This window comes from Heloderma suspectum, chromosome 4 (assembly GCF_057233095.1).
Source record: "Heloderma suspectum isolate Gila_16-S chromosome 4, 16-S_ref, whole genome shotgun sequence".
Classification (NCBI taxonomy): Eukaryota; Metazoa; Chordata; class Lepidosauria; order Squamata; family Helodermatidae; genus Heloderma; species Heloderma suspectum.
Genome location: NC_139461.1, coordinates 181,572,673 through 181,587,723, shown reverse-complemented (window position 1 = coordinate 181,587,723; position 15,051 = coordinate 181,572,673). Strand labels below are relative to the sequence as shown.

The 15,051-nt window shown below is 45.7% G+C and overlaps 2 protein-coding genes across 4 annotated transcripts in view; one reads left to right on the top strand and one right to left on the bottom strand.

Moving 5' to 3' along the window:
• The window catches only part of CDC73 (cell division cycle 73), a 187,063-nt gene extending 174,090 nt beyond the window's left edge, over positions 1–12,973 (bottom strand). The window contains exon 1 of the mRNA XM_084851436.1: positions 12,613–12,973. Within this exon, the coding sequence (XP_084707562.1) occupies positions 12,613–12,743 (131 nt within the window). The 5' untranslated portion in view covers positions 12,744–12,973. The remainder of the gene's footprint in view (positions 1–12,612) is intronic.
• A 356-nt stretch (positions 12,974–13,329) lies between these two features.
• The window catches only part of GLRX2 (glutaredoxin 2), a 28,540-nt gene continuing 26,818 nt past the window's right edge, over positions 13,330–15,051 (top strand). For 2 of the 3 annotated variants that reach the window (XM_084851432.1, XM_084851433.1), the window contains exon 1: positions 13,330–13,379. In XM_084851432.1, the coding sequence (XP_084707558.1) occupies positions 13,330–13,379 (50 nt within the window). Of the gene's footprint in view, positions 13,430–15,051 lie in introns of all 3 variants that reach the window. The other variant, XM_084851434.1, reaches the window with a different exon arrangement.

Genomic DNA, 15,051 nt, shown 5'->3' with positions numbered 1-15,051 from the left:
TTAATATTGATAAAAGAGCAAGAGAAGATGGAGCTGGAGAGTTATGGTTTGCCAAATAAGGAAAGGGGATGGCACTAGGAAAATAGCAAGACAATCTTCGGGGGTCTAAGTGCAACAGGAATAATTCAAGTTCCAATAGCAGAGGGTGGGTTACACAAGGGGTAGAACATATAAGATTTAGAGCAATTTCAGGAAAAAGAGGAGGACATTAAATCAGAGCAGGTGTTACAGGTTTTCAAGGAAGGGGAAAGCAAAGGGCTTCACTGCCTGATTGGTCACAGTTACTTGAAAATGCACAGAAGATACAGGCTACCTTGCCTTCCACCTGCCTCTGGATCACACAGCTTTGGCCCTTAGCCTGATCACCTCCAGCCACAACACACTGTACTTTTCAGTCCCATGGAGACCAAGTTTGATATAGGTGATGATGAGACAACTGAAAGCCAGCTGAGCCATTATTAGGAACTGCTGAGCCCTGCATGTTGCATATTGCAAGTAGAAAACAGAATTTAGAATGGAGGGCTGTAAAGCAAAGCCACTTCTGGGTCCCTGACTAGCTTGAAGGAAAATAAACTTAGAAAGAAACAAGGGAACTGGGAAGTGGAGGGAGGGGAGAGAAGCCAGCTAGGTTTGGGGTTGTTCTTCGCTTGAGACCTTGGAAAACCTCAGCACAACACCCTAGGCTCCCAGCCTATCCATCAAAATGCAAGCCACTGAGCACGAAGTCTGCAACCTTAACAGCTCTGATATCCCACTGTAAAATACAGCTGTCCCACAGGTCAAGCCATCAAGATCCACAAATGAGGCTAAATACATAAAGTGAAGGTCCCTTCCTGTACCTTTTATGACACACAACCAAGTTCCCAGTGTGGGTAGGCAACTCCACTGAAATGAATGCAGTCACAGTGCAACAGCGGATGCGTCACAGGATGTGAAACTCTACCTGTGAGATACAATGCAATAAATCTATCTGGGCATACCATGCAGCACAGTGGTACAAGAAAAAGGAGAAATTCTGAGCCTGAGGGTTCAACCTTCTGGGGTAGAGGAAGTTAGGAAGAAGGATCAAAGGAATGGGGAGCAAGGCAGATGAACCCCAGGCAAAACTTGGAGCCATACAGCAGAAGGTCTGCCCATGCTGAGTCCCACAATCAAACACTGAGCAGTTGGTCTCAAGGGCAGTCAGAGTTCATGTAAAGAGCACAAAAGGTGGATTTTGGGCAGAATTGAGCAAAGGAATCAATAGCTTGACTCTGGGAAATAAATAGGAGCCTTCCATAGATTCCTGGCTTCTTGTTTGAATTAAAGTTGAAAGTAGGGATGTCAGAGAATTCCGCCATGGATCTCGGTGAGGCCGAATGCCAGTGCATTCAGCCCCCCGAACTCCGTGGCGGAACAGCCTGCTACCCCCCCACGGATCCCCCCCAGGACGAGACTTACCTGGGGCGGATCTTCCGGGCGGCAGTGGCTGCAGCTGGTCTTCCGACCGGCTGCCACTGCCACCATTTCCAATCTTGTTAAAAAAAAAAAAAGACGTGATAGGCTACGTAAAGATTTACGTAGCCTATCATGGCTCGGTGGGTTTAAAAAAAAAACCAAACACGCTTACGCAAATGGCAGCGGATACAGCCACCGCCATTTGCGTTCCTTATTTTTGGCCGTCTTAGTCTACGTAAATATTTACATAGACTACGACGGCGAAAATAAGGGGGAACGCAAATAGCGTAGCGGGCGCTATTTCCGTCCCTTTTTGATTCGCCGTTTTAGCCTACGCAAAGATTTATGTAGGCTAAAACGGTGAATCAAAAAGGGACGCAAATAGCGCCCGCTACGCTATTTGCGTTCCCCTTTATTTTCGCCGCCATAGTCTACGTAAATATTTATGTAGATTCAGATGGCCAAAAATAAGGAACGCAAATGGCGACGGCCATAGCTGCCGCCATTTGCGCACGCGTTCCCCCCCCCCCGAGCCCTCCATGGCCGGAAATCCAGCTGCGGACAGCTCTGGGCTGGGCTGGGCCTGGCCAGCTGCTCCGCGGAGCTGCTGCGGAGCACAGCCAGCCATCGAGGATTCCAGGGGGGAGGAATGGATCGCCTCCCCCCCGTCCAGGATTCCGAGGAGAGGGACGGAATGCCTCCCCTCCACCATCAACATAATCTGTGAAAGGTAAGTCACTTTCGTACATCCCTAGTTGAAAGACAATAAAGTAGAGGTTCTAAAAACAAAAGGAACCATGGGAGGTACCCATATAGTATTTTAACTTGCTGATTTATCTTGAGGTAAGGATGCTTCAGATTGGACCGTATTTCCCACAAAGATTTTAGATGGCCAATTTGACCTGGTTTGCATGTAACAAGAAGTCACCTTCACTGAATTTCCCTGCAGGGCTTCTTGTTGCAGTGGCAGCCACCATTTTAATATTCAAGTTGCAGAGGAGGCACGCTGTAACTTGTCTTTACATGCAAACCCAGCAAGGGTTGGTTGTTGGGATGATTAACAAACCACCCACAGCCCTAAAACAGGCCATGAGTTCTGGCTGGCTTGTCATCCACCCCAACAACCTTCCCTCGCCAGTTTCGCATGTAATGACAAATTACGGGGCACCCGTACCATGGCCCGAATATTCAAACTGGTGGCTTATTTTATGTGAAAAGGGTCGTGTATTTTTGTTTCATGTAAATTTTTAGAATTCAACGTGGGTAACTTCAGTCAATTGTAATCTTGCTTTTATCTCTTGTACATTATATTTTAAATGCACAGGCCTATGGCTGATGCAAATAAAGGGATCTATCTACGTGTGAACCCACCCTGTAAGTTACCCTTGTAGCTCACTTCACTAAGGTGGTAACCTGGAGATCAGGAATGCATTTGCATTTATCTGGAGGTTCCATATTTTGCATACTGCAGAATCGGCGCTCCTCTTAACTCCATTAGAGTAGAGAACAGAGAGTCATGAACTTCAATTTCAATATAGGCAGGTAGCCAGCATCAGGATCTTTTTGCTCGTAACTGCCATGGGTCCCTTGTTCAGAAAGCCTTCCCAAGAGCAAAACACATATTGCACTCTGACTAGATGCTACTGTGACGCTGACAAAAATTCAAACTGCATGTGTACAAGCCATTGTAGCTGAGTTTATCAGCAACACACTCCCTACAAAGTAGGCATCTTATTTTCACCCCATGAAAGTAAAGTGCTCTAGTTTGTCCAGCAACTATCAGACCTTACTCAACATCTCAATCATGGTCACTTCATTTTAGTTTGCTATTTTATTTTTATAAGGGTGGGGCTGGGGCCAAAGCAGAGAAAGCAGAAAGGAGCAACACTGAAAAGAAGGAAAGATGAAGTTGTCCAGTGGACTGATTCCTGCATGCCCATACTTAAAACTCACAAACTGTCATGGCTGTTGATCATAAGAAAGATCCTAAATAGGAATATTTCTTAAACATTACCTCTATATGTGAAAAAGGAAAATGTGGAAGATAGATTTAATGTGACTTGAGATGTAAAATTTCTGGAAATGTTGTGGCCGTGGCAAAAAACATTTTTTTTCCAGAAAAACTAGAGATTTTGGAAACATTGAAAAATAAGCAATACTTTTTTTTAATGCTCTTTACAGATTTAAAGTCACTTTGTTGCTTTAAGACAGCCTTCCCCAACCTGGTTCCCTCCAAATATTTTGGACCTCAGCTCCTATCAGCCTCAGACAGCATGGCCAATGGTCAGGAATGCTGGGCACTGTAGTCTGTAGTTTTTAGAATCATTTGGCCGGGGGGGCAGTAAAGGCTAGGTAGCAATATATAAGTAGTCTGTCTTAAATTCTAAAAGAAAATGTTTCATAATCCAAAGCTGTTCAATTTTTCAGAAAAAGCAAAAACAGTACTCGGAAAAGAACTCCCCCCCCCCATTTTTCCTTTTTTTTCTGGGCCTTCACATCTCTAAATTTGACAAAGTGATGCAAGGTGTAATTGTAGGAATGAAACTACCATGTGAATAATAGTGTTGTTGTTGTTGTTGTTCAGTCGTTAAGTCATGTCTGACTCTTTGTGACCCCATGGACCACAGCACGCCAGGCCTTCCTGTCTGCCGCTCTCTCCCAGAGTGTGCTCAAGTTGAATAATAGTGTATTTATTTGTAAATTAACATGGATGGCTAAGAAATCAGCTTTGCACAATTACCTTGATTTAAAACAATCTACTCTAATACATATATTTGCAAATATGAAGCTACTGTGCCTGTGAAGAATACTTCAGTCTTACATTCCCACCCACGCCCAACAATCTTACTCACAGCATCTCTTCCACCATGAAGTCTACAACAGTCCTCTAGGAAGTCCATTAGCAGCAGCCTGGCAACTTAAGCACAAGGTTCCCTTAACGCATAGTTTTAGAATAGCTGTTTTGACTGCTTCATCCCATTGCTACAATACTGTACTCCAAAATACTGTTCATCCTTCATTTTTTCTTCATATCTGCCTTCCAAAGTACACACATGCCTTTAATAATACTGTTACTGATCCTGTGAGCTATGAGTAAGATTAGTCACAAATCTAAAAATTAAATTACACTGAGCCACTGCTTCTACCCAAAGTTATTTTCTGGCTCCCACTATCTTATGCTCCCAGTATGTCCTGTACTGTGCTACCTCAAGCACTGCATTTGTAGGTAGGGGGAAGAGAGACTGGATATGACTAACATGCATCATACAGATACACTTTTCAAGAGAGCCATGACTGATTGCATCTCCCTGTGAAACATCTATTGGGTTGGCTCAGCTCCAGATTAAGTTAGTTGAATTTCGGTCCAATAGAAATCAATGGGACAAGTTAGCCATGACTTAAATCCTATTAATTTCAAAGGGAACCAAGTCCAACTAAATTACAATGCAATCCAATGCATGGCTACTCAGAAAAGTAATTCCACTGAGTTCAATAGGAATTATTCCCAGGGAGCTCTAAATAGGATAGCATCCTTATTCTAGATTCAGTGCACTCAGTCTAATCTGGATTTCTGTCTTCATGAGATGGCCCCGAGAATGTGCCCCAATTTTTGCTTTAGGGAAGACACTAACTTTTATATACCCTTTACTTTTTTATTTTCATATTTTTTATGAGTCATTTTCATTGCTTCAGGCAAAGACTATACATACCCAAACAAACAGCATAAGGAATATAGGACCATGTTTTTGATGTTGGCAAACTCATTAATTCTGCCAGTTCAACCTGCCTCATCACTGCTACCCTTCAATTCATAATGAACAATGACAAACTATTTTAGTCATCAAAAACACAAAGTGCTTATTATTATACAAGCAGGCATTTGGCATTTTTTTTGTTTTGTTTTCAAAGGCACTTCCATACCCAGTTTCTCTTGTTACATCTAAATGTGAACCTGTTAAAGACCCTGACTATCTTTCCTGTTCCCTCTCACATTATACTGATTTTTAGAAAAAGCTGTAAAATATATGCAAATACAAGTTGTTGTTGTTCAGTCGTTCAGTCGTGTCCGACTCTTCATGACCCCATGGACCATAGCACGCCAGGCCTTCCTGTCCTGCGCTCTCTCCCGGAGCGTGCTCAAGTTCATATTCATTGCATCCGTGATGCTATCTAGCTATCTCATCCTCTGCCGTCCCCTTCTCCTTTTGCCTTCAGTCTTTCCCAGCATCAGGGTCTTTTCCAGGGAGTTTTCTCTTCGCATTAGGTGGCCAAAATATTGGAGCTTCACCTTCATTATCTGTCCTTCCAATGAGCACTCAGGGTTGATTTCCTTTAGGATGGACTGATTTGACCTCCTTGCAGTCCAGGGGACTCGTAGGAGTCTTCTCCAGCACCACAGCTCGAAAGCATCAATTCTTCGGCGCTCAGCCTTCCTTATAGTCCAGCTCTCACATCCATACATTACTACTGGGAAAACCATAGCTTTGATTAGACGGACCTTTGTCGGCAAGGTGATGTCTCTGCTTCTTACTATGCTGTCTAGGTTGGCCATAGCTTTCCTCCCAAGGAGCAAGCGTCTTTTAATTTCATGGCTACAGTCACCGTCTGTGGTGATCTTGGAGCCCAAGAAAGTAAAATCTGTCACTGCTTCCATTTCTTCCCCTTCTATATGCCAGGAAGTGATGGGGCCAGATGCCATGATCTTCGTTTTTTTAATGTTGAGTTTCAAACCAGCTTTTGCACTCTCCTCTTTCACCCTCAACAAGAGGCTCTTTAGATCCCCTTCGCTTTCTGCCATTAGGGTGGTATCATCTGCATATCGGAGGTTGTTGATAATTCTCCCGGCAATATTAATTCCTACCTCTGATTCATCCAACCCGGCATTTCTCATGATGTACTCTGCATATAAGTTAAATAAGCAGGGTGACAATATGCAGCCTTGTCGTACTCCTTTCCCAATTTTGAACCACTCGGTTGTTCCATGTCTGGTTCTTACTGTTGCTTCTTGACCCTCGTACAGGTTTCTCAGGAGACAGGTAAGGTGGTCTGGTACTCCCATCACTTTAAGAATTTGCCACAGTTGGTTGTGATCCACACAATCAAAGGCTTTAGCGTAGTCAATGAAGCAGAAATAGACGTTTTTCTGGAATTCTCTTGCTTTCTCCATGATGCAGCGAATGTTGGCGATTTGATCTCTAGTTCCTCTGCCTCTTCTAAACCCAGCTTGTACTTCCGGTAGTTCTCGGTTCGCATACTGCTGAAGCCTAGCTTGTAGGATTTTGAGCATCACCTTGCTGGCATGTGAAATGAGTGCAATGGTGCGGTAGTTTGAACACTCTTTGGCGTTGCCCTTCTTTGGAATTGGAATGTAAACTGACCTTTTCCAGTCTTGTGGCCACTGTTGAGTGTTCCAGATTTGTTGGCATATTGAATGCAGCACTTTAACAGCATCATCTTTTAGGATTTTAAATAGCTCGGCTGGAATACTGTCATCTCCGCTAGCTTTATTGTTACTAATGCTTCCTAAGGCCCACTTGACTTCACTCTCTAGGATGTCCGGCTCAAGTTCAGTGACCGCACTATCATGGCTATCAGGGACATTCAGATCTTTCCTGTATAGTTCTTCTGTGTATTCTTGCCACCTCTTCTTAATCTCATCTGCTTCTGTTAGGTCCCTGCCTTCTTTGTCTTTTATCATGCCCGTCTTTGCACAAAACGTTCTGTTGAGATCTCCGATTTTCTTGAAGAGATCTCTAGTCTTTCCCATTCTGTTGTTTTCCTCGATTTCTTTGCATTGTTCACTTAAGAAGGCCTTCTTGTCTCTCCTTGCTATTCTCTGGAACTCTGCATTCAGTTGGGTATATCTTCCCCTTTCTCCCTTGCTTTTCGCTTCCCTTCTTTCCTCAGCTACTTGTAAAGCCTCATCAGACAGCCCCTTTGCTTTCTTGCATTTCTTTTTCTTTGGGATGGATTGAGTTGCTGCCTCCTGAACAATGTTACGGACCTCCGTCCATAGTTCCTCAGGCACTCTGTCTATCAGGTCTAATCCCTGAAATCTATTCCTCACCTCCACTGTATATTCATCAGGGATATGATTTAGGTCATACCTGAACGGTTTAGTGGTTTTCCCGACGTTCTTCAATTTAAGCCGAAATTTTGCAAGAAGCAGCTCATGATCTGAGCCACAGTCAGCTCCAGGTCTTGTTTTTACTGACTGTATGGAGCTTCTCCATCTTTGGCTGCAAAGGACATAATCAATCTGATTTCGATATTGACCATCTGGTGATGTCCATGTGTAGAGTCACCTCTTGTGCTGTTGGAAAAGAGTGTTTGCTATGATCAGCATGTTCTCTTGGCAAAACTCTATTAGCTTTTGTCCTGCTTCATTTTGTACACCAAGGCCATGCTTGCCTGTTATCCCAGTGATTTCTTGACTTCCTACTTTAGCATTCCAATCCCCTATGATGAAGAGGACGTCTTTTTTTGGTGTTAGTTCTAGAAGGTGTTGTAGGTCTTCATAGAACTGATCAACCTCAGCTTCTTCGGCCTCAGTGGTTGGGGCATAGACTTGAATTACTGTGATGTTGAATGGTTTGCCTTGGATTCATACTGAGATCATTCTATCATTTTTAAGATTGTACCCCAGTACTGCTTTTCCCACCCTTTTGTTGACTATGAGTGCTACTCCATTTCTTCTAAGGGATTCTTGCCCACAATAGTAGATATGATGGTCACCTGAATTAAATTCGCCCATGCCTGTCCATTTTAGTTCGCTGATTCCCAAGATGTCGATGTTCAATCTTGCCATCTCATGTTTGACCACCTCCAGCTTACCTTGATTCATTGATCCGACATTCCAGGTTCCTAAACAATATTGTTCTTTACAGCATCGGATTTTCTTTTCACCACCAGACACATCCACAGCTGAGTGTCCTTTCGGGTTTGGCCCAGCCGCTTCACTCTTTCTGGCGCTACTTGGAAATACCCTCTGCTCTTCCCCAGTAGCATATTGGACACCTTCCGACCTGAGGGGCTCATCTTCCGGCGTCATAACTTTTAGCCTTGTGATACGTTCCATGGGGTTTTCTTGGCAAGAATACTGGAGTGGGTTGCCATTTCCTTCTCCAGTGGACCACATTTTGTCAGAACTCTCTGCCATGACATGTCCGTCTTGGGTGGCCCTGCACGGCATAGCTTATGGCTTCACTGAGTTACGCAAGCCCCTTCGCCACAACAAGGCAGTGATCCATGAAGGGGGCAAATACAAGTATATCATCATAAACATATGTATTTTGTAGGTCCACTTATATAGGAAAGGATATGTAGATGAAAAATGATATACTCTCAAAACACTTTAGGAGGAGCCTACCCATAGAGCTGTGTTTAGTGATTTATTCCTTCCACTGACCAGGGCTTTCTCTCAGCCTTTGTCACCCCCTCATACTTTGCTTAGCTTCTGAGAGTATCATGGGATTCTGAAGGAGGGCAAAGTAAAATCAACAACTATTTTTAGGGCAGGTGTGGGGCCAAGCAAAATCTCGCCTAATACCTTGGCAGTGGAAAAAACAAATCTTCCAGGGCAGGTATGGAGCCAAACAAAATCTGACATAGACAAGTCCAACATTTTACCTTTCCAGACATATGGATGTAATTTGCCTGACAGAGGGACAGGAACAAGAACCATTTTAATGTAAGTCTTACAAGATAAACTCAAAAGTGCCACTAGATCAAAGGTGTTTTTGTTTTTTTTAATCAAGTACTATTTGGAAAAGAATGCAGAACCTTAAAACTGTTTCATCTCACCTTCTTAATCTAGACCAACCAATATTTCCCAGACCATAATAGTCAAGTATTGAAAACAAGAACCCTATTGGTATAGGTTCTGAAGTTAAACAGGCCCAAATTAACAAGAACAAGTATCCTCTCCCTTTCTTAGCACAAGTCTACATAGTTCCCAACTAAGCTCGGGCTCGTGGAGAGGAATTTGTATGCACGTCTTAGGGATGTGCAATGGGTAACCACGTAAGATATAAACTGAACACAAGATCAATGCCCTTAAGAGAAAGAAGTATTTAGTGATAGGATAGAACATGCCTACCTCCCCATATCCACTACCTTGCCATTCCCTAGGAACAGACATGTAAATAAAGCTTACTGAAACATGTTACTGGTAACAAACAAGCAACATGGTAAACAGATAGAATGTTTAACCTGACCTGTGCAAACCTCAGTTCAAAACCCTGCACAGACTAGGAAGCATTGGGGCAGACACCATCTCTCCACCTAACTGTCCACTAGATTGTTGCAAGGATTAAAGGGATTAGCCCAAACACTCTACTTCTTGGAGGAAAGACAGGATACAAATTATACTTCATATTTATACAGTGCAAAGCATTCATGTTTTGGTCATCCTTACTATCACCCTGTAAGATAGATCAATGTTATTATACCAATATTATAGATAAAGTGAACTGAGGTTGAGTGACTTGTCTAACACCATCTAGTCACTAGGTTCTAGTGAGTTCATAGAAGAATCAAGGTTTTAATGCCGATTTCCACCAGTTCAGTGACTTAGGGCACAATCCTATGCATGCCTAGACAGAGAAAAGGCCTACAACTCCCAGCATGCTGGGAGTTGTAAGCCTTTTCTCCATCTAAACATGCATAGGATTGCACCCTTAGGGAGCATCTGGAGGACATAGGATTTTTCAGTTTCCTGGCTCCAAGCTCAAAGACAGAGCTCAGAGCCAAGAAGCAACACTCCCTGCCCCCTCCCAGCCAGCACAGAGATAACCGCTCTGGTTGCCTCTCCGCACTTGGTAAATGGAGTGCGGAGACAGGGGAAAGGGGCATTCCTGGGGGAGAGGAGGGGAGGAAGTTGAAGCAGCTGGAAAAGGCTGAGGCATACCTTTTCCTACCGCGGCTCCAGCCTACTGCCGCCCCAGCCTCCTTCCCTCCCCTTCCCTGAAGCCTCCGCTAGACATCTAGCTAAAATGCAGGGAGGGAGACACAAGGCGCCTCCCTCTCTGCATAGGATACTCATAAGCCTCCAAGTTCAGGGGCTTACGAGTACCCAGGGCGCAACCCCCAGGATTACACCATTAGTAACCTGAGTAATAGTTTCTGAAGAGGTAATAAAGGAAAAAAAACATTCAAATCAGTCTTTTAACTGTTAACAATACAAGATACAACATGCTACAAAAAGTCCAAATTATGGAAGAAATTTTTAATATCAGTGCTACATCCACTGACAGGTGCACTGCCAGAAGTATTTCTTTACTGTAGCAGCCAAAAAAGTTATATTAGAGCAACTAAGCATTTCCTTCTTAAGCTGCACAGCAATATACAGTTCTTGGTAGAACCTGCCACTTCAGCAGAAGTCAGGTGATAAGTCCTGATCAGATAAAGAACATTTGAAAACAAAGCTTCATCAGCAAATAACCAGTTAGTAGGACTTAGAGAAACTAACACCACGACAACCAGTCAACACCTTCTCAGTTAAACTTCAAGCAGAAAACAAACACGCCATCTTTGGATCTACAACTCAAAGACAGGAAAGCACACTCCAATAGGAAACTCTCTAATATACAGCATCCAAATCAGGGCATCCCAATCTCTTCAGCCAATTAATATTTAGAAACTTGTGCCAAGTTGGCTTTCTGTATCCAACCCTGATCTAACCAGGATTTCACAAAAGACAATAGGGGGAAAAAATACAAGGAGGAAGAGACATCAGAATCATCTGTCTGCTGTCCACACCCTTTCTTTTCCCATGGGGGGCAGGAAAAGGAGAAGTGACTGCTTCACAACACAAATACACTACCCAACAAAGGGAAGAAAGCACACAGATTTCACTTATCCTTCTTTATTTCCTCAGTAAGAGACCAAGTTATTTATCTTCCTTCCGCTGCCTACACTCCAGCAACACACACAGTTCCATTTAAACCTGACCAATCAAGTTATCTTCCAAGTTAACCTTCCACAAGCAGAGCAACTTTAGGATAATAAAACACAATTTAATTATCCCTCCTTACAAGTTTTTGTTTCCATAAACAGGTACTTAATTTTCATCCTTTCAATGTATTCTTAAGAATGAAAATTCTGTACTCCACAAAAGTGACAGAACACAGAAGTCAGGCAAAGTGAGTTACTTATGTGGAATATGTCAATGAAGGACATGGAGGAGATTCTTACAGCCTGGTCCTTGCTATACTGACTCAGAAGTAAGCCCAAATGATATCAGTACTTATAGGCATTCCCAGATAAGTATGCTTCAGAGCTCAATGGGACTTACCCTCAAGTGTGTTCATTCTATCCCCACGGTAGTTGGTAATTCTTCTTTTAAAGCAACCCACCTACGCTACCTCTTAACAGAAATTAAGCAAATAAATCTTCTCCTGACATGGAGATTAAAATGACAGAAAAAGCTTCACCCACTTTAACTCTTGCATATTTGGCTTCTGCTATAGCCACAAAGCTCCCAAATAAACATGCATACAACTTCAGCCTTACTACCAATACTATGCATCTGTACTCAGGAAAACATCTTAAAGTCTGATGAATCTTGCTTCCACGAAGGCATGCACGGGACTGCAGCCTTAATCGCCCAACTCTCCACAGGGACCCATAAGAGACCAGTTAGCATACTTCTCCACCCTAGCGTCCTATTTATGACACTTGGTTGAGGAATTCCCTTCCTCCCTTCCTTCCACACCTGATGGGAGTTCCACAGGACATGCTTACAAGCGTGCATACGGTGTGCGTGCCTTGAGCACACCCACACCCAGAGTTTACAAAACTACTTCCCATATGATGTAGCCACAGCTTAGACAGCCGGGGGGGGGGGGCGGGAGCTTGGACAAACACACAGAGAAGCAGCGTGTCAACCGCTATTGGCCACAGGGACCTCCACGTTCAGAGGCGGTGCGCCCTACCCGCTGCGGGGCAAATAACAGGTGCCCCTTTCATGCCCTGCTCGCGAGTTTCCCGCAGGCTGACCATTACGGCAAACTAGAGGCTGGACGAAGCGGCCCCTTGGCTTGATGCAGCAGGGCTGTTCCTCTATGTTGCCATGTTCTGCGCCGTCCCCTCCCCGCAGGCGGGGGCCGTCCCCGTGTCCAGCCAGACACCTGGCTGAGCGCTGCCTCCTCCTCCGCGCCCCTCCCACAGACTCACCCCCAGATAACATAGTTGGTCTTGACGTTCTTGGGCCAGGAGAACTCGCCGAAGATCACCTCGTCGCCTTTCACCACGATTTCCTTCTTCTGCGTGTTGTACTGGCGCAGCACGCTCAGGACGTCCGCCATCGCCTCAGCCTGCCTCGCCCGCCCGCCCGCCGGCCTCGGCGCTCGCCTCGCTCGCGCGCCTGCCTGCCTGCCCTCGCCCTCCCCGTCTGCTTCGACTCGACGCCCACCTCGCCGGCCGGCCGGCAGGCAGGCAGGCAGGCAAACAGACCGACCGACCGACCGACGAGCCCAGCCGCCGAGGCCTCGCGCGCGCGCAAGACGGAAAGAGGCGAGGAGGACCCCGCTAGCCTGCCCTAGTCTGCGCCTGCGCGTAGCAGGAAGCACCCCCCGCGCGCGCCTGCTCGCGACTCTTCCCGCTTCGGCGCATGCGCGGAAGCCGAATGAGCTGCCTGGGTCTTGGCTTGGCCCCACCCCTTCCCTGCCCGTCCGTCCCCGTTCGCCGTCGGAAGGCGGGCCCCGGGCGTGATTGGCGGCAGGAGAAGCCCCTCGCGGCACACGAGGGGACAGTACGCGCGTTTAAAGGGAGGGATAAAAATGAGCAGGCAATCTCGCAGCCAGCCGCAGCGACTGGGGTCCTTGGGACTGGAGCGGACCGCGGAGAGGTCTCCCAGGGGGCGGGGCTTGCGCGGAGCTCCTCCCTCTGTCCATGGCAGAGAGGGTGCTGCTGAGAGCGAGGGTGATCAGAGCTTGGCTGAGGTTGGTGGATGTTGGAAGGGTGCGCGGTTGAAGTGTGACGGTAACTCCCGGTGAGGATTGCTCGGGCTCCCATATCCTGGGTATTACGGTAATGAGCTGCGGGTTGTTCTGCTCCGTAAATGATGAGAGCAGGGAGGCGATGAATACTGTTGCAGCGCCCGGTGGGAGCATCCACGGAGGCTCTTCTTTTTCTGCGGGGCATGTACTTTACAGAGTCGCCTGAAGGGTGTTTACTTGGAAGGAAACCCTACTTTGTTCAGGGGTGTTTATTCCCAGTTGCGTGTGCCTAGGATTGTTAATTGCTCTTGCAATATACCGACAAGAAGGAATAGCCACTGAGCCAGGCTGTCCTGGAACCTCCTTGTAGGGCTAAGCATGCGTGAACTGAATAGAGCATCTCTGGGCATGTGTGAAGAGCACCTTGGCATCACTGGTGAGCAATCTAAGGCAGCTTCTACCTCACACAGATAGGTAGGGCTGAGGACTTCCAGGAAGCTCTGAGCCCTGACATCTCAGGGCTGCTTCTTCCTGTATGCAGTCCTTGTTTTACAAGAAAGAGCAGGTTGTTGTGGGTCAGCCTGGTCTGTGGAGCCATTGAAGTAGTCCTTTGAATTCTGCAGAGCTTGCTAGTGAGGGGGGTGTAAGCCAGTGGAAGTTAAGCACATAAGGAACCTTTTGTGCAGTTTGTGTTTGGCCAGAGAAATAAATGATGCCTTGAACTCTGGAGGTAGTTGGGAAAGGTTGCAAAACGCCTATCTTTTTAGGAATCTTGGGAGTTGGTCCTGCTTTGAAACAAATATTACTATAATGATATGAGCCTCCCAGACTCTTTTCGCACAAGGGAAACTGAACCTATACATGCTACTGCTCTGGGAAGATGGGGCAGGGGGAGGATGCAAAATGTGCTTGCCCTACCTGGAAAATCAGTTCATCATAGAATCATAGAACAGTTGAGTTGGAAGGGGCCTACAAGACCATTGAGTCCAACCCCCTGCTCAATGCAGGAATCCAAGTCAGAGCATCCCTGACAGATGGCTGTCCAGCCTCATCTTGAATGCCTCCAGGGTGGGAGAGCCCACTGCCTCCCTAGGGAATCGGTTCCATTGTCGTATTGCTCTAACAGTGAGGAATTTTCTCCTGATGTTCAGCCGGAATCTGGCTTCCTGTAACCTGAGCCCATTATTCTGTGTCCTGCACTCTGGGATGATTGAGAAGAGATCCTGGCCTTCCTCTCCGTGACAACCAAGAGCGCTATCATATCACCCCTCAGTCTTCTCTTCTCAAGGCTAAACATGCCCAGTTCTTTCAGTCTCTCTTCATAGGGCTTTGTTTCCAGTCCCCTGATCATCTTTGTTGCCCTCCTCTGAACCCTTTCCAGCTTGTCTGCGTCCTTCTTAAAGTGTGGTGCCCAGAACTGGACACAGTACTCCGGATGAGGCCTAACCAGTGCTGAGTAGAGGGGAACTAGTACCTCCCGGGATTTTGAAGCTATGTTTCTATGAATGCAGCCCAAAATAGCATTGGCCTTTTTTGCAGCCACATCACATTGTTGGCTCATCTTTAGCCTGTGATCTACAACAATTCCAAGGTTCTTCTCATATAAGAAATAACTTGTATAAATGTTAATAAAATCACATGCAGACTATTGTCTTCCATAACGATGTGCACGGAA